General features: G+C 46.2%; 1 protein-coding gene across 8 annotated transcripts in view; it reads left to right on the plus strand.

Annotated features, from left to right (window-relative positions):
* The window catches only part of iqsec1b (IQ motif and Sec7 domain ArfGEF 1b), a 178,570-nt gene that overhangs the window by 80,298 nt on the left and 79,860 nt on the right, over window positions 1-18,412 (plus strand). For 3 of the 8 annotated variants that reach the window (XM_064305802.1, XM_064305804.1, XM_064305812.1), the window contains one exon: window positions 10,386-10,472. The exons of 2 other annotated variants lie outside the window; for them this stretch is intronic. In XM_064305802.1, the coding sequence (XP_064161872.1) occupies window positions 10,386-10,472 (87 nt within the window). Of the gene's footprint in view, window positions 1-6,053; window positions 6,279-6,415; window positions 6,973-10,385; window positions 10,473-12,608; window positions 13,577-18,412 lie in introns of those variants that run through there. 3 more of the 8 variants (XM_064305814.1, XM_064305810.1, XM_064305811.1) reach the window with 3 other exon arrangements.

Below are 18,412 nucleotides of genomic sequence, written 5' to 3' on the forward strand. Positions count from 1 at the left end.
GAAATGTTGCTATTTCAATGTAAATATGCTGCCCTCTGCTGGTAGTACAGTTGTGCTGTTTGTGCTGTCTGCTGGTAGTAGATTTTTTATTTTTTTGCCAAGGAATTTTTTTCCCTCCCTTGAATTTTCTGAGCCAGCATTTTTGCTGTATAACACTTTAACGTTTCAGTACAATATTTGTATGAATCACATCACTACTCTGTAATTAAAAAGATGTGGGAGTCAGTACATATCCTCGCTCTTCCAGTGACCCCCCCACCTCACACACACACACACACACACACACACACCCCAGACATCAATACCTTAATTACGTCCAGGATGGCCAGCTGAACAGAATTTCTCAGAAAGGTTACAGAATTCCGATGTACAGCACTTGCCGTAGTGAGATTTCAAGTGTTTCCATGGGCTTTCATTTTGCAAAGATTAAACAATATTAAATAATAATAATTTTTTTTAGTTCAAGTTCATTTCCATGGTGTTGCTTTTTCAAAAAGGTAATTATCTTATTTAGCGAAGAAGCTCATTTAAATGACATCTGAGCTGCTTCCCTTAGGAATTATGAGTGAATGAAATTTCAGGCCCATGTAAATGGTGGTCTGTGTACAATAGTACTACTCCTATCTCTGTTTGTGTGCTGCAGATTTGAGCTAATTTTATTTAACCAGGTTGGTCAAGTGAGAACTCTGTTGTCATTTGCAGTGATAATCTGGGGAATCAATTTGAGCAGGGATTGCAAAGGATTGTGTAGTACATAGAGGATGATTGGGTGCCCAGATGTAGAGACACAGTTTTTGTGGGAAGTTGGCCAGCAGTACTGTGTTGGAACCGCAGTGCTTTTTAAAACTGCTACAAGACCTTTAATGGCCTTATAATAACATTTAAGCGTGTAACTATAAAGGTCCTGCCAGTGTGCTCTCAAGTGGCTGATCTTATCTTTGTTATGTCCTCATTCAAACAGCATTTGAACCAGCGCTCTGTCCGTGTCCGCTCTGTGCCTTTTGCACAGACAGTCAGAATATCAAATAGTAGTATCATTTGCATCAATTCAGAAAATGATTTTAAAGCATTGTCCCAAAATTAAAATTGTGGTGCTCAAAATGCATAATGATTTAGTCCAGAACCTTCTGATAGTCTCTCTTACTTTCTCTTATGTGTACAAGGAAAATATATTGCATGGTATAGTGTCAATTTCATTATATCACATATGACATTAGAGTTAATAGTTAAATATTTACCTGCTTATATGCAATCACTGTATATAGTTAATCTGTGAATGCACTTGAGAAGATCACTGTAGTTGTGTTTAGGAATATCCGCGGGGTAATTGTGCTGAGGCATGCAGTACTGTAGCTCAGTGAGGGAGTTAGCAAAGTTGGCTGTTTGTTTTTAGCGCACGTTTGTAGGGAGAGTTAGGAGGCTGCTGGTAGGCTGTGGATTTCTCGCCACAGCTGAGGAGTGCAGCCAGTGGAGGGAGACAGTTGCCCACACACCCTTAGAAGCTCCACTGAAGGGTGGCCCAGCTGCATACAGAACTGAAACAGAAAACTCAGCACATTAGCCCTGAACAAACACGATACAATACTGACACGCTCAAAAATGCAACTCATAGAACTACTGTGCACACAACGCACGGCTAGTACGGCACCAGAGTCTCACTCAGGTTTTATTTAGTTTTAATGAGGCTAATGTAGCGCTGCTCAGATCTGCGGCTGTGTTTGGATGGCCTCCACCTCTGCAGTCAGCACAAGGGGTCGGAATTGCACTTCTGGCTCAGTGGCCAGTCCCGCTCGTACTACAGCAAGGAGTGTCCGGATAAGAAGCAGACTATTGAGCAGATTGAGGAGTCTCTGAACAGGCTGGGGTTTAATGTGCCATATGCTGAGTGTTTCGCATTAATGCTAATGCACACGTAGCGCCCGACACACAATGACTCGGGTTAGCAGCGCAGAGGAACCTGTGAGGAAGTCGCCTAAATACAGGCTCTTCTCAAGCCTGGTTGAACATTTTGCGGCCGAAAGACAAAGAAGAAGTTTAAGGTTTAAATCATTGTCCACTTATCAGACATCCTGAATGATGTGGTTGGGTTTACTGCCTGCCTGGGATCCTGGATGATGTTGAAGCGATATTAAAGTGAGAGAAGTACAGTCGTTAACCTCCGTCTTACACATGGCTCTTGCTACTGACCATTTATTGACTCAATTTTGATTGTACATTTGGCGAAAGACAAGCATCCATGTGATTTATGTGTCATCAATAAGTTAGTCATGAATGCTGACCTGCTGACTATCGATATTATGCACTTTCTTATTACATTTGGTCATATTATCTTTATTGTTCTATACAATGATAGGTTCCACTTTCACTGGGCAGATTAGCTACATCTGGTTGTGTAAATTTCACCTTTATATTGCAGTGTATGTAGATAATGAAATTGCATCCAACTAACCCACCAGACGGCTTCAGCAAATTCCAAACAGCCTACTGACAGGGTTTGAGTAAATAAGAGCTATTACAACCATGCCAAATTCAAGACTAGCCTATATCACAAACCCAGAAATGCAAATAATTGCCCTCTTTCGTTGAAATTTAAAAGACTACAGTACATCAACTGTGGTCTGCTGTGAAAATGGGGAGGAGATCCTCAAGAGAAACACAAGAGTGGGAGGGGCTTCATAAGCAAAACAGAAAGAGGGAGGGGTCTCATCAGAGAAGCACAGTGAGATAGAGGTTTCACAAGATAATTACAATGAGATGGAAGAGTTTCACAAGAGAAATGCAGACAGAGAGAGGAGTTCCACGAGAAAAACAGTGAGGGTGAGAGGTTCACGTAAGGAATTTGATGGTAGAAGTGGCGCCTTGGAGGATGTAATGGAATGAGAAGCTTCCACTGGTTTCCCATCATCCCTTGTGGGTCAGTGCTGAACATCTCCCCATTGAGAAGTATTCCCTGGCTCCTTCTGTTTGTGTTGAGCGCAGGCTTAGCGCCCCGCTGCTTCTGACGCTGGGTGAGAAAGGGGAGGGGAGAGGGTGAGGGGGGAGACGGGGCTGATGAGTATGCAGCGCGGAGTGACGAGTCCTGGCTGCGCAGGGAGCTCCTGGCCGCCGTTCAGAGCGGCATATTGCGCGAGTCGCCTCGCGGCTAGCGCTAACGCGCGGCTAACGCTTACGCGCGGCCCGCGCTCGCGTCGCCGGGGCGCTCTGGCATCGCAGAGAGGTTTGCTGAAAGCTGAACGTGCGGCGTGGTGTGAGACGGAGCCAGCGCCCCCCTCTGTCAGGCGCTAGGCAAGCCAGGCGTGGCCGTCCGGCCGGGGGGCGGGGAGTTGGGTGGGGTGGGGCGGGGGGTGGGGACAGGCAGGACGGCAGGAGCGAGACGGGCGAGCGTGTGCCGAGCGCGCGGTAAGCGGCTCGCTGGCCGGCGGCGGTGGCGCAGGGCTATTTGTTAGGCTGAAGGGCGGGCTGTGAAAGAGGTTTTATTCCCAATCCCCCCCCACCCCCCTGCGCCTGGGCCGCCGTCCTGTCCTGTCCTGTGCTTCAGCGGCGGGTGGTCAGCTGGGACCGCAGGGGCTGAATGGAGCCCCTGTCCCGGGCCTGTTTCTCTGACAGGCGAGAGGGGGCCTCTTAAAACGCGGTCTGTGGGATCTTTAAAGGGACTCCAGGGTGAAAAGATGTCTTTTCCCAGCCCCCGGTCCCCCTTTGTTACCAAGGTGACAGCTGCCTTAATGGTGTTGTTGGCGATGCGTGACTCGCACGCGTACACATGCGCCGCTGTGTCCCACTGTCAGAGGGATTCTGATGTTTCATTACTCAGGCCGTGAACGAATGCTGCACGGGGTGCGAAATTACAGGAAGGCTGCATTCAAAGCCTGCTGCTGATGAAAATATCCCTAGAGTGTGTGTGTGTGTGTGTGTGTGTGTCTGTCTGTATGTGAGTGTGCATTTTTAAACATGTAGTAGGCCTTATGATTTGTTTTGTTCCCCATACAAGAGAAAGCCTGATACCATAATGCACCTCTCGTCTGGGCAACAGAAGTGTCATCCTTGTTACACGGTAGACTTGATGTGGAAAAAACTCCCTTGTGTATCAACAGCTATGTGAGCTGGAGGCAGCACTGAGGCACACACTGTTCCCTGTGGAAGAAAAGTGTCCCAATGCATGCTGGGTAGACAGCCTTGCCAACGCATATCAGTATGGAGATGCGCTGTGCCTTTTTGCTGCTGCTCTGCTCCTGGTGCCAGGTGACATGGGTGCTCTCTGGAGAACCCCTGTCTCATTATCCGTCCCCATTAAAGACACGCCCACCTCCACAGGATGTCTGCGCATACACAACCCAAGACATTTGTCTGGGCTCATCAGAAATCAGAGATTTCCAAGCCTGAGATTTCTGAGGTAAATTTCATTGAACATTTAGAGTTAGATATATCTCCGCTCATTATATACAATTCCAATCCTGCCAATACTTGCACTGAGTGTGAGTCTGTGTACAGGCAGGGTTCTGTACACATGCATGTCTGTGCTCTTGTTTGGTTGGTTCCACAGATATCTTACAGGCATGCCGTATGAATTTGTATGTTATATATGTAAAATACGTGAAAAGTGTAAGTATGCATTAATGTGCATATATTTCTATATATACATATATACATACATACATACTGTACATACACACACACACATATATAGTGTTTCTGTGTGTGCGTTTCACCCGTCCACTTATTTTTTCCAATACACCAATCTTGACAGTTGCTAGTTTTTGTTGGAGTGTGTATTTTTTTTTTGTCTGTCGTTGAGTATGAAATATTATCATATTACATATAATGCTCTTTATTCCTTTATGATCTCAGTCAGGCAGGCATTTCCCCCCAGTGCTGTAACTGTAGCTGTTAACTTGTGTGAAAAGTGACAGAAAGTTGACATCCATCTCTGTAGCAGTGCAGCGCCCCCCACCACACCCCAGGCTCATTTCTCCACATTGCAGTATTTTTCCTCGAGTAAGATTGACATTTCAGCCTTTCATTGTGCCTTCTGATAGAAATGTCTTTATTCATTTTCATTCTACAATGACAGGTGTGAAATGTAAATGAATCATACAGGTAACAGGTCCAGTGGGTCACCTCAACACTCACTACCCCTCCCTCCCCAAATAGATTTTTTATTGTAAAAGAAAAAATTGTATTTGGATTGCTGATGACTGTAATATCAATTTAATTTGCCTTTGCTTTAAAAATATGAATGTTGTACTTAGAACCAGTTAAGGCTTTCATTTTTCTTCGTTTCTGTGGGAAAAAAAGAGAAATATGTTATTTTTTGTTTATTTTTTTTATCACCTCCCCCAATGTTCATTTCTATTTTTGACTTTATTTATTTGTAAATGCGCCAGTATTTACTCTCCTTTGACCAATTCCTCGATGACTAGCCTTTTTTTCCTGGAGCCATGTTGTCACATTGCCAAAGACATTCGTCTGAATTAGACGGCAGCTGTCATCCTGCATAATTATTTCAACTTACAACAGTTGTAACAAAATCAATAATTATCTCAAACTGATCAAATCTGCGGTTCATTTTTCATTTGCCAAAACCTTATTACAAGTTGTTTGTCAAAATCATTAATTTAAACCGCCCAGCAGCTGTCCAAACGTACTGAATTTAATTAGTTCCTGTATTTGCCCGTCTATGCGACAGTACATTCATCGTAAATGGCACCTCGGTTTGCAAAGCAGGGGTGGAGGCACGTTGCTTCCTCAGCAGGGTCGGGAGACTGGGATGTGCCTCCGACACATCCTCCTGTTTCCACGGAGACCGGCGGACCAATCATCTCTCTCCACCGCGGACCGTACTACAGCTAGCAGACGAGAGGTAGCAAACAGGGACGGGAGACACACTCTGCCGCGCATAAACAAAACACGCTCACTGGGTTAGCCGAGCCGGCTGCACGTGCGGAAGCGGGCGAGGGCAGCCCGCTGGTTGACCGCGGGGTCAGCGGCCCGGGGGGGTGGGGGGTGGGGCGAGGGAGGAGGGGGGACACGGCTTTGCCCCGGCGGCTCCCCGGCAGAGCGCTGCCACTCAGAGACCCCCTGTTTGCTTTGGGCGCCGCTGACGAATAGCGTGACGGCGGTTACATCACAGGCTGCGCTCTGCGCGCCGTCCCTCTGTGCCCCCAGCCTGAATGAACATGCCCAGCGTGTGAGTGCAGCTCAGCCCACACTCTCCCCTCGCTGCCTGACGCTCGCACACCAGACCCAGCCAGCTCTGCCATGGCCTGCGCACGCTGCCGTTTGTGAGTACACTGCTGCGGGACGGGTGACCCGGGGTGGCCAGGGGGTTTGGGGGGTCAGGATTACTGAGAGTTCTGACCTGGGTTTAGGAAAATTCAGAAAGAGAATGGGGGTTCTTTATGCCTTGTGACATTTGTGAGTGATGTTTTACTACGTATGTGTTGTGTTCTGGTGTCTTTCTTGCTTGTTTTTGGAGTGTTTGCATTTGTGTGTGCGTGCCTGTGTGTGTTTGGAAGTGAATTTGGCTGTGAATCTTGGAGCGCAGAGGTGCGTTTCCACTTTTGGGTCCCTGCTGGGAGTATTTGCACACAAGCCCGAGCCAAACGAGAACTGTCATGGGGATGCATATGTCTGTGAGGAAACTGTTGTCGGAAAACTAAAAACAATTGTGAACAAAAAAAAAAAAGAAATGAGTATGGGGTTTGCGCTGTCATTGGACTACAGAAAAGAGGAGGAGAGCCTGTGACACACAAGCTGTAGATAAACAGATGAACATCTTAAATCTGCTTTGTGAAATATCGGCAGGATTAAGTTTGCTGTGGACGTTCAGATAACGGTCCCGTGAGAATGAAGTAGACTTGCAGGACTTAATGACTCGGCGGAGCGAGACGACTCCTCTGGTGCGTACAGAAGAGAAGGTGGACGGTACTTGCGTAGTCCGGGTGACATCACAACGGAGCTATTTATGGAAACTACGTGAGGCTGTTTTTTTTCTTTTTTCTGACTATGTCTAGAGGCTCCAAACAGTGGCGTAGTTTCGCCTCAGAATGGCGGTTTAAAGGAGGAGCTGTCATCCCTCCTCAGCTTGACGAGCCATTGTCCGCGCTGCAGCTTTAGCCTTTGGTTCTGCAGCCACAGCGAATTCTGCCACTTTGCTTTTAGCTGCATACAAATCAGGTCTCTGTTTGAAGTGTGTTTCTCAGCGGTCTTCTCGGACACGTAGACTGGTGTGAATGTCTGTTTACTGGAGAATGAGTGTGTGTGTGTGTGTGTGTGTATGCGTGTATGCGTGTGTGTGTGCGCACGGTGCTGCGTGTGTTTGCGTTTATATCTTTGTGTGTTGTTTCAGAGGAGGAATGTGCTTGGCAGTGCTGCCACTGTCTCTCCAGTGTTTGGAGTGAGATGTCTGTGCTGATAAAGCGTCAAGAGAGAAATCTGCCAATGTTGCTGAACTCAAAATATTGTGTGACAGCAGTGATATTCTGCGGTGCTAAACTGAGTGAATGATTAAGCGGTTCATTACATGAAGGCTGGCAGTAGCCATTATTGAAATATTTAAATTGTTTTTTCTGAGATAAAGGGGACATTAATGGTCTCTTTTCTTCCTTGATTGAAAGCTGACTGTGTCTCAACATTTATAGGTAATTCTGGATTTAAAAAATGTGGAAAAATACTAGAATTTTCACAGGCAATACATAGATGGAATGAAGTGAACCTTGTAAAAATACAATCATTTCAGCTTGAAGCACCTGGTTGCATAAGAAAGGAACATCTCCATCTGTTCCTCAGTGATTGCTCTGGCTTCTTTCTTTGGGCCAGGCGGAGAGGGGAAGCTGCTCGGTGCTCGGCCCGGAGATCGGATGACTTTTTCAAGGTCGCTTATGTCACACAGTGCCCTGCCTTTCCTAGCGCCCAGTGACTAATCACAACCACTGGCAATCCCATAATCCTCTGGGTAGCGCTGGCACTGTGTGCCATATTAGCGGTCTGCTTGTCTGTGCAAATTTCGGTGTCAGGTTTCCTTGCAAAGGAAAAAAAAATGAAAACGAAGCTTTCCGAACTGAAGACCGAAGCTTGATGTGGTGTTCCGTGTGCTGCTGACAGCGATGAGTTTTGACACTGTCCTGTGTTGTGTTCCATAGTGACTTGCTCCTCGATGTGGGTCAGAGCCCATTCATTTAACAACACATGACACTCATCTTCCCTGCTTATCACAGTAGATACTATTACCTGTGACATCACTGCTCTGGATGTCCCCACCCACATGGTAAACTGCCTGGGGCATTTATGAACTGCAGCTTGTGGGACTAAGTGCCATATGCCAATGTTGAATACCATAACTTTATTTTACATTAAGTTTTATGATCATAAATAACTGGCGCAGAGCCTAATAGTTCCTAATGTGGGATAAAACTTGTTCGTGGGTTTTACCATGGTGAATTAACTGAAAATCGTGTTTGTACAGGTTCACTCTATACACTGGCCTTTCCAACGAATCTACTCCTGCAGTGGAATAGCAGTTCTGAGGTGATATTTGGGGTGCTGTTTATGCAGTGATGTGCCGTCAGTGGTATTGTACATTTGTGGCTCACCCTGTCCCGCTGTGAGATGTCTCTTGCCGGTGATGGATGGCCCAGCTAAGTGGGGTGGCGCTGCCATTTGATCAGTGGGTGGCCAGAGTCCACAGGGCATACCTCCTTCCAGAGCGCTGACAATCCTTTTCATCTTCCACACCTTTTCACCTGGATTCTAAAACACACCCCTGTGGCCTATCCAGCGTGCACAGAAACTCATCATGCTGAAATGAGAGAGGGAGATGGAGCGAGAGAGAAAGAGAGAGGGAGAGAGGGACAGAGAGAGAGAGAGAGAGGAAACAAGCTAGACAGAGACAGAGAGGCATTCCAGAACTAAACAGAGGGACATTCAAGAACAGTAGTATAGTACATATGGAACAGACTAGTTCTCCCATAGTAGTGTGCTATAATGTCTGGCTCTGAATGGTTGACTAAACTAAAATACCAGGTCGGTGATTAATTGTTCTCATGCTTCTGCTGTACCACTGGAGTTTCTCATAAAGAAAATCTGTCCAAAGATGCCCTTGATCTTTTCAATAATTCACAGATTGTTAAAACATTTATGTGCCCCCATGTCAATATTTAATGCACTGTTCCCTTGGATGGAGAGCCCCACTTGCCTTTGAGATGGCCAGACTGAAGAGGTGTTGCCAGACAGCTTTGTACATTATTTGAAACATTTTTTTGTGCAAAGTAATAAATAATGAATTTTGATGTTTTCAGATTGCACAATGTAGGCTATTATGTGGCATGCAACTGAGCTGTTTGCAATTGGATATTTTTGGGGGAGTTTGTTTTTTGTTTGTTTTTGTTTTTTGAGTTTCAGAGTCACATATTTTGGCACAATAGTTGATGCAAGACTTTTTTGTTAAGCGAACCAACAAGTGTTTGTGGATTTTGTATGAGCCCAGCAGCGCTTCCATGAATGCCTAATACATCTCCATGTGTGTGATCCTATTGTACTGAAAGCAATGGATAACACAACCATCTCGCTGCATTTACTGGTCCTTGCATACCACAACAACATGAAGGTCATACGTAAAGGCGCAGATCACACGTGCTGCTTTAATATGTGCCTTTTTTATAATTTCAATATCTGCATGAGTTGCTTGCCTCATTCTCGTGTTTTATTTGCTGTAATGTGTGGTTAAATACACTTCTCGGTGGAACCAGTCCCAAATGGTACTGACCTCCATTCATAAAAGACTGACTTATTATCCATCTGGGACACACTTAAACTCAAAGTTGTCTCGCTTCAGTCCAGTCTTGGCTATGAAGTGCCATTTAATAAACAACAAGCTCAATGTTTAACAGCTTGGAAAATAAAATGGGTGTCATCAAGGATCTTAAGGGGAGCCACCCCTGTGGTGCCCTAATCCAATGAGAGGACTGTCTCCAGATGAGGGAGGAGTTTGGGTGAACTGTGGCTCTGGGATTGGAGGAGCAGTGGACTGTGAGTCATGGTGCAGCAAACTGGTGCAGAGTTACTCATCTTTAGGGGAGAAATGTACTGTTTCTTGGGGAGAAATTAGCCTATGACCCCCAGCTACACCATTTCAGCAAAACAACAGTCTTCCATGTCTTTTCATCCAACATGGAACAAAATACCAAAAAAAAACTCATCTTCTAACATTTGACGGTTAATTTGCTATATTAAACCCAAATCCATCACTAAATTGTGCACGCCAATCATTCAAACAATCATAATTGATCCATAAATTGAACCATTATTTATGGTTAAAAGGTTCTAAATTCATATAATCAGGTGTGAGCTGGCTCTGGGTTTTTGACTGTTTGTTTTTCCTTGTGTCGTAGGTCTGTAGACACTTTGCACCAGTATTGCTGTCCAGCTCCCTTGTTCAATACGCAGCTAACAGTCCCTGTACCTCTCTCAGTGTGCAGGTAAGCAGAGACCTGCTCCACTCACTCACCTCTTTGTTGGAAGACAAAGAGAAAAGTCTTCCATAGGCAGACAAGGCGTAGTTCATGGCAATCTACATTGCTGGATTCCCATTCAGTTTTGATCGACAGCAAGCAATTCTCTGTAACCGTAAAAGAAATATTAACATGATGTCTCTGGAGCAGTGGAGGGATTGTGTTTCAGCATCTTTTCCACTGCTCTGTGTCAGACAGCATTGTAGGTTTTGTGTTTTGGGTCTGCTGTCCTTATTGAAGCCTATTGTAATTCCAGCTCATGAATGATCCGAGACCTGCTTAATGCGCCACCGGTTGACAGTGCAGTGCTTTTAGAGAGATCCGCAGTAAAAATCGCTGAGGAGAAATACGAGTGCATATGTACAGACAGGCCGTCTGCATTTGTGCCACCGATATTGCCAGTGTTAATTGTCATTACGCTAATGAATGGCACGGCACTTGAAATAATTACATGTAACCTAACATGAGTGCAGTCTCCGAGTTGTGTAAATAACCCATAAACTGCGCGGGCCTGATGCACGCCCTCTTGCCATAACTGATTGCGTTTAATTGGTGTAATTATGAAACCCCTTTCATGGCGACAGCGGCACGCGCTGCGGCGAATGGGAAACAATGCTCCGTGGCGGAAATCGAAGGCCCTGCCAGGGGGGGTCCTAACACGCCCCAGAAGCGAGCCGCGCCAACGCTGAGCTACCTCGCCGTGATCCGCCATTGCCCCCGTCCCTCCCTAGCTCCGTCCCGCTGCGGGTGTAAGAGCAGCTAGCTGCTCCTCCAGACGCCTGTCAGAAAGCGGCCATGTTGAACCCGTTAATCTGTCCCAGCACTCGGTGTTCCCCCCCCCCCCGTGAGGAAATCCAAATGGCACGAGCCCCGCCGCGGTGTTTGCGTCAGCCAGACGCTGCTTCCTCGTCACCGTAATCTGTGAACTGCTTTTGGAATGCCGTCCATCTTCAACTCTCATTTCAGAATTCATACATTGATGGTATTGTACCGTTTTATCTGTTAAACCATAAGTAAAACCCTTAAGCTCATGCTTTTAACTCCCAAATGGCACACTCATTATATGCAGCATGTAGCTTTTTACGCTATGAGCGGCTTGTTTATTTTATTTTTTTAGGTAGTCTGTTCTGTATTTTCCTAATCCCTGTAAATCGCTCTGGATTTTGTCACATGCAAAATAAATTCACAAACGAATAGCAGGAAGGGACTTGATTGAACACTTTAATGGTGTTACACAGGAGACTTGTGTTCCTGAAGTTCTCTGAAGGGCGGATACAGGTGGGTCTGTGGCCAGAGAGGTGAGAGGGACCTGACATCAATGCCGGCGATGAAGCTGGAAATCCGTCCGGGAGCTCATTTCCAGAACATTCTGTTCCTGCGCTCATTCAGCTGGCTCCAGCCGGTACAGTGGAAATACATGTTCCGCTTACATTGCATTTTCGAGCAGGCAGAAATCACAAGGAACTGCTTTTTGTTTGCTTGCATCCACTGGCCTTCGTATTATCAGGAAAGAGCTCACAGTTTCCAGATGAGATCTGTTACAAGGGTTACGGTCTTCTCAGAATTTCACCAACTTCCTTTGAAATTCACCTTTGCCACATAACGTCACCCCATAACCTGGTCACTTTCATGTAGCTGGAATTACAGCAGATTGCAGTTGGACTTTTTATTCAGTGCAGACCATAGTAGTTTGATGAATAATCCGTCTTAAGTTGTGGCTAGCTGTGTCTTTGTTTTATGGATAACTACAGTCTCAATCCCTTCACTTAGTACCATATTAATATAGCCTACGTTATTATACAACTTACAATTTACATGCTCTTTGAAAAAATATGTTTAAAGTACTTGACTTGGTTAGCTTATATCAATGGAATAGATGGTAACCAGGCGAGATGTACAGTATGAGTAGCATCTCCCTAGTGACAGTTTTGTTGTAGCGACTGTAAAGGTAGTAGTAGTTGTTTCTTAATTATATAAACGGTAGGTTCTTGCAGTCACTAGGGAAGCTACTGTTCATTTTCAGTGTATCTTCATGCTATAGGACTGTGATGTGATGATTGGCGGGTTGTAGAGTGCCTTCCTGCTGTCTTCCCTCTTCGACAGGGAGGAAAGTTCTCCTCATCAGTTTTGTTGCCCATCTTCTGGAAGTAGCAGTCCTTCAAGATAACGGGAAACATGGGATGATGTGGCTTCTTCCCTCTCCTTCCTCCTGCTCCTCCTGCTCCTCCTCCTCCTCTTCCTCCTCCTCCAGTATTCTCCTCCTCTTCTTGCCTTCTCCTCTCTGCACCCAGAGAGACGTGTCTTCCTTCCTGCATTGTTGAACATTTTTATCCTGGAGGCTAATCTGCAGTGCTGCATGGTGATTCTGACCTAGGAACCACATCTGTAATGCATAAACATCACATAGTCTCTGCTGGTTGCATTTTCTGTAGTGTATAACAGTCCTACTGCCTCTTCTGGTTGCGTTTTGTGTCATTTGTAACAACCAGTACTCCTCTTTTTGTTGAATTTCTGTGACTACCTCTCCTGGTTGTATTTTCTTTAATGTGTAACAGACAGAGCACCTCTTCTGGTTGCATTTTGTGTCATTTATAAGAGGTAGAACAGCTCTCCTGGTTGTATTTCCTGTAATGTGTAACAGACAGACCACCTGTTATGCCCAAATTAGTGTCATTTTCTGCTTGTATTTTCTCTAATGAATGAGATAACAGTCTCCTCTTATGACCCAATTTTCTGTAACAATAACAGAGAGGCTCTCTTTTGCTCATAGTCATGATTGATGACATAAAAGTAGACATACCTTTGTACTCTGTTCTCTTCCAATTGTTCTCTTTTATTCTGGGTCAGCCAATCAACCACTGTTTCAAACCTACCAAAAACAAGCCTTTTTCAGGCCTAGTGGTGTGTGCTCTCTGAGAAGTTTGCATGTGTTTGTCTGCATTTTACACATTCTCCTGCATTTGATTCAGTGTCTTTTGAGTTCCTGTATGTGTATATTTTAATGGCACGATGTATATTTTAATGGCATGCAAGTATCTGAGCCAAAATCAATAAATATCATTTTTCGTCTATCCTTTAGCATATCCTCTTCTACCTGCTTGGCATTCCAGTAGTAGTTAGCAGATGACTGATGAATCAGCTGGACTTCAGTGACATTTATTTTGACTTTCATGTCTTTATGGTTTATTGAATTGACTTACCGCGCAAAAAAAAAGCTTCAAAGCAAAGAACTGAACCCACCAAGCCTTTTAAGTTCCATGTGACTGCAGCAAAATGAACAGCTATTAAAGCCTTTTGCAGACCGCGAACAGCATGCACTGTTTTTATTAGTGTACTGTTTTCTAGTATACATCTTCATCCCGGAGATGTGTGCAGCGTTGGCATCTTTAGGAATGTTTATTATTGAATTATGTGTTTCTTGCCCCCTTGCCATAATTGTGTCGTGGTGCAGTGGATGATTATCCACAAGCCCTTCTCAGTGGTGCAGATTAATGTTTTATGCAGGATGAGTGACAGTAGGGGATTCCTACAGGTCAGGACACTGTGTCCTCTCTGGAGCTGATCAGTCCCAGAGTAATCTCTAATCAAGCTGGCGTTCCTGTGGCAGCTAAAAAAAAAAACTAACCGGAAAAACCTTCATACAAATTACATTTCTCAACTTGTGACGACAGCAGTTGGCCTACGTTTTTCCTTTTTTTTTCAATTAAAATTTCCTAAAACCCACTTTCATTACGAAAAGGAACTGCAACTGTGATTTTATGAAAGCCTGCAGATGAATGAATTTAAATGTATTTATTTATTTATTTTTTGATGCAACTGTTTGTTTGTTGATTTGTTTATTTGTTCGCGTGCACTCGTGGGGTTATTTGGAACCAATTAGCTGAGATCCACATGCCTGGCACAAAATTGGGGATTTGTTCAGAGAGCGCTTTCGGAAAGCATGAGCTGGCCTTCATGAATATTCATGGTGTTTAGGACTGAAGGGCCTCATCACTTGCCACTAGAGGGAGCGCAGCTCAAGGGCTCGTGCAGCTGCCTCCTCGGTAGGGGTTAGATGAGCTGCATTGAGGCTCTGGAGGGCATGCAGTTTCAGAAAGATGTATCTGCGAAAAGCAAGGATTGCTCAAACACCCTGGCTTTGGACGCTTTTAGGTTCGGCTTATTAGTGCATCAGCCTGGAATGTTGTAGTGTCATAGCAGGTTACACAAACTGTCTGATTTCTGCATTCTTTTCAATTAAGTTCCCAGAGGGGGAAAAATGTATATATTTGGAGACCCAAATTCAGAATTTCTGGCTTCCAGAGGACAGGGAAAGTTTGGGAAATGTGCCCCGGAGTGGACCAATAAGAGCCACCAGCTGCATGACATCATTAACACTGTTGCCCTGTACTTACCAATCGCGTGCCCCGGGGGGGTGTAATTGGGGGTTGTGATCGCAGACGGATGGCGCCCTAGGCAGCCACCTATATCACCTTTGGCTGGAATTGGACCTGACTGCTTTCAAAGGCCCGCCTTGACAAATTTCTCCCCTCTTTCTGATGGATAGTGATCACAAGGAGTCTTTCTTTGGGACCGTGTGCTGTGGAAGACAGGGAGTCGGTTGTTTTACTGGAAGCGGAGCGAATCTGTTTTATCTTTGCCGAGACGCTTCATGACCTCTCCGTTTTATCTGTCTTATCTTCCTGCAGGCCGGTGTCCCTGAGCGCTGCGCGTTCTTAAAGGCAGGTGTGATAGGAGCACAGAGGGGCAGTTCCGTAGCTTCGGGCGGGGCCTTTGCCAGGGAAGCCCCAGGCGGCTACGCTCCGGGCCACGCGTGAGGGCCTCGGCCGAGCAGGCGGCCGTACGAGGGGCGCGCGTGAGGATCGGCCTGGGGCCTCCGCTCCGATGAGTCCGGTCTGGAGCTCAGCTGGCCCGAGTCCCTCGCACAATAGCTTCAATTACACGCCTACCCACCTCCCCAGGTGTCGGCGCCTGTCCGGAGGGGTGGGGGGTGGAGGGGGGCGTTTTGAGGCCATTTCAGCACCTCTGTTTATCGACTTTCTGCCGCATCCTGTCGATGAGGCGATGATAGCGGCTCCCTGGGTCACTTAGCGCCAAAGAGGGGGTGGGGGTGGGGGTGGGTTGTGGAGGGGCAGTGGGTTATGTGGCTGTGCCTGCTCTCTGTGCCGGATGAAAGGGTATTAGACAGAGGGGATGTGGCTGCCCGTGTGCTGCGGTCTGAGTACAGGGCTTCATGGGCTGAATGGGGCTCCACAAAGACATTCAGTCACAGACCTAAGACTGTCAACTTTATCCTAGTAAGAGCACATATCATTTAAGCCTTTTTTATATATAGTCCATTCATACAGCTGGATATTTCACTGGAACAATTAATCGCAGTGCGGCACTTGAGAATCAAACATGTAACCACTGAGTTACACGGGCATTTTCCTAACCATTACATTACATCACCAACCCAGCAGTAAAACATATACAAATAAGAACAACAAAAAGACTAAGGCTCACTCACAACTGTAAACACATTTCAGCGTACAGTAACTTTGACAGGAAAGTTACATCAAATGAAGTAAGATACAAGAAACTTGTACTGCTGAGGATATAATGCTGACATTTACAGTATCATATGATGTGTGTATCTTGTCTAGAACAATGTCAGCTCTTTGAGCACCGTACATATTTGTAATGAACCTTTTGTATGTCTTAGGTGTGTGCTACGTTCAGCTGGCAGAGCAGTGCTTACCATTGCAATTTTCTTCAGCCTCGTATTATTTTCATTCACAGTGTGAATGCTTAACCTCTGCTTTTCTTTAAATGGTTTTTAATGGGAATAATTATGTTTCTCATCCGTGGTGATTCCATTTAAACCGATGCAGTATTTTCCCTGTCTTTTATTACAGTTTCTGTGTCACTGCAGATGGGCTTATCCATGGGTGATTATTCCACAGAGGGGAGTGTGTAGTGACTTAATGGCAATAATAAGAACCACTGGAAGCCTCTCTGTTGATATTATTTTTGCGAACTGAGGTCACTGGGCAGAATATTACTATGAAAATACGCATGTTTGTGCAACTGCCGAGTATTTGCATATCAGCTGCGTCCTGCGGCTGAGGAGTAGGGCTGTGTTTGTGCAGCGGGCTCTTTAATGCAGAAAGGCATTCTGGCACGTGCTTTTTCAAATAATCATTTCAGCGTGCAGTAAAATCCAGAGAACGTTGGGTTTCCTTGAGGAAAAAAAGAATGCATAGCATGTACATTCATGTCATGTAACCCTTTATGCTAAGTGATGGTCTGGATAGCCAAAATAATCAGTGGGGCACGTGATACCACATGGCTTCAGAGAATCAGGCTGCTCAAAGACTAGGCCTATGTCCTGTTACTGAGTGTAACGATAATAAAGACCGGTGTATATGCAGCATTCTCTGGCTCCAGAAAGTGAGGCCATGTGTATGGTTGTAGAGTATGTCTGCATGTCTGTTCCCTCTCGGTTTGCTGCTGGCTCCGGGTTCGATCAGGGGATTTCAGACACGTGGCTCCTTCATTGGTTATCGCAGCGCATCGCATCATCTGTGGAATGCTTCCAGTACGCACCTGGTGTCTGCGTTTTGTTACATACGGTAAGAGTTACTTTCTGGGGAAACTCAGCCCATGACGATGTGTTGATCGTGGATGTAAGTGTTTCAAAAGAGTCTCTCCATAAGGTTATCATCATTGCTCCCGTACGTAAGTGCTTTTGCTGGTATCTCTTTAATCCTCCACGGTGTTACGACCGGATCTGCGTTACGGGCAAATGGCTCACCGGTTATCATCTCCAGAAAAAAAGATAGCATGGGTCTCAGCTTGAAGAGTGAGAAAACAACAGCCTTGCGCTCCACAGAAAACGGACAAATTGTTTTACGAATTCAAATTGTGACGGGGGTTCTGAAATTGTAACGGTAAGCTCCGCCGCTTTCGTGCCTGCCCAAAGTGTCATTTTAAAAACAAGCCTCCTTGTCTCGTATTGACGTTTGTAAGTAGCGGTGCTGGAGTGGAGATTACCCCGAGCGCCTGCCTCTCAGAGGAAGCCGGGATAAATGCCGCTGATTGGCTTAATTTAGCGGCCCTCTCCCCCAGCAATCAGGCTATTGTCAGTCGCGCTTCGCTTTTTCCCGGCAGACTCAGGTGAGATCAGCTCAGCCGTTACGCAGAGTCAGGGAAGTGCTTCTGAGCCCGCCCTTCGGCGGCGCGAAGCGCAATCAGACGCTCGTCTTCGTTTCGACCGCCCGTCGCCCCGACAGCCGGTTCAGGAACCGAGCGTGCGTCGTCTGAGGTTTTTTCCCGCCCCGGTCGGCGGCGAGGCGCTCGCGTTCCGAAGCGGCGGCGGACGGCTTTGTCTGAGGCTTCGCCGCACGCTCTTTAAACGCCCGTCTCCTTGGGATGAGTTCCACCCCCGCCGTCCCCTCCCGTTCCGGCCCTCCGGGGGCCAGCGAAGGAGGGGGAAACGCATGGGTACCCAGGAGGTGAGCGGCGCCATTAGCGCTCGGCCCCCCTGAAGCTCATTTGACGGAGCCTCTGCCACAGCTGGGTCCCCCCAGCCAGCCAGCCCGGAGCACCTGGTGTGCGTACGCCCCCGCTAATGGCTCAGGCAGGCCCAGCGTCACCTCAGTCAGCCACCCTCCCTCCCTCCCAAACACCAGCTGGAACGAATGTGCATCCTGCAGTTATTGCTCTGAAAAAGAAAATAATTCAGCTTGTGTGCTCTTGAGGGGAGAGGCTGATCTGCCCTTAACCAAACCCAGTCAGGTCCTCACCTCCCCGTTTCACACAATATAGAGCATTATTGGCAGCAGTGATTTGTGCACGCACATGTTCAAATGTTAAAGCTTATTTGCCGTTTCCAGACAAGTTCATACAGAATTGATGTTTATTGT

This window comes from Anguilla rostrata, chromosome 13 (assembly GCF_018555375.3).
Source record: "Anguilla rostrata isolate EN2019 chromosome 13, ASM1855537v3, whole genome shotgun sequence".
Lineage (NCBI taxonomy): Eukaryota > Metazoa > Chordata > Actinopteri > Anguilliformes > Anguillidae > Anguilla > Anguilla rostrata.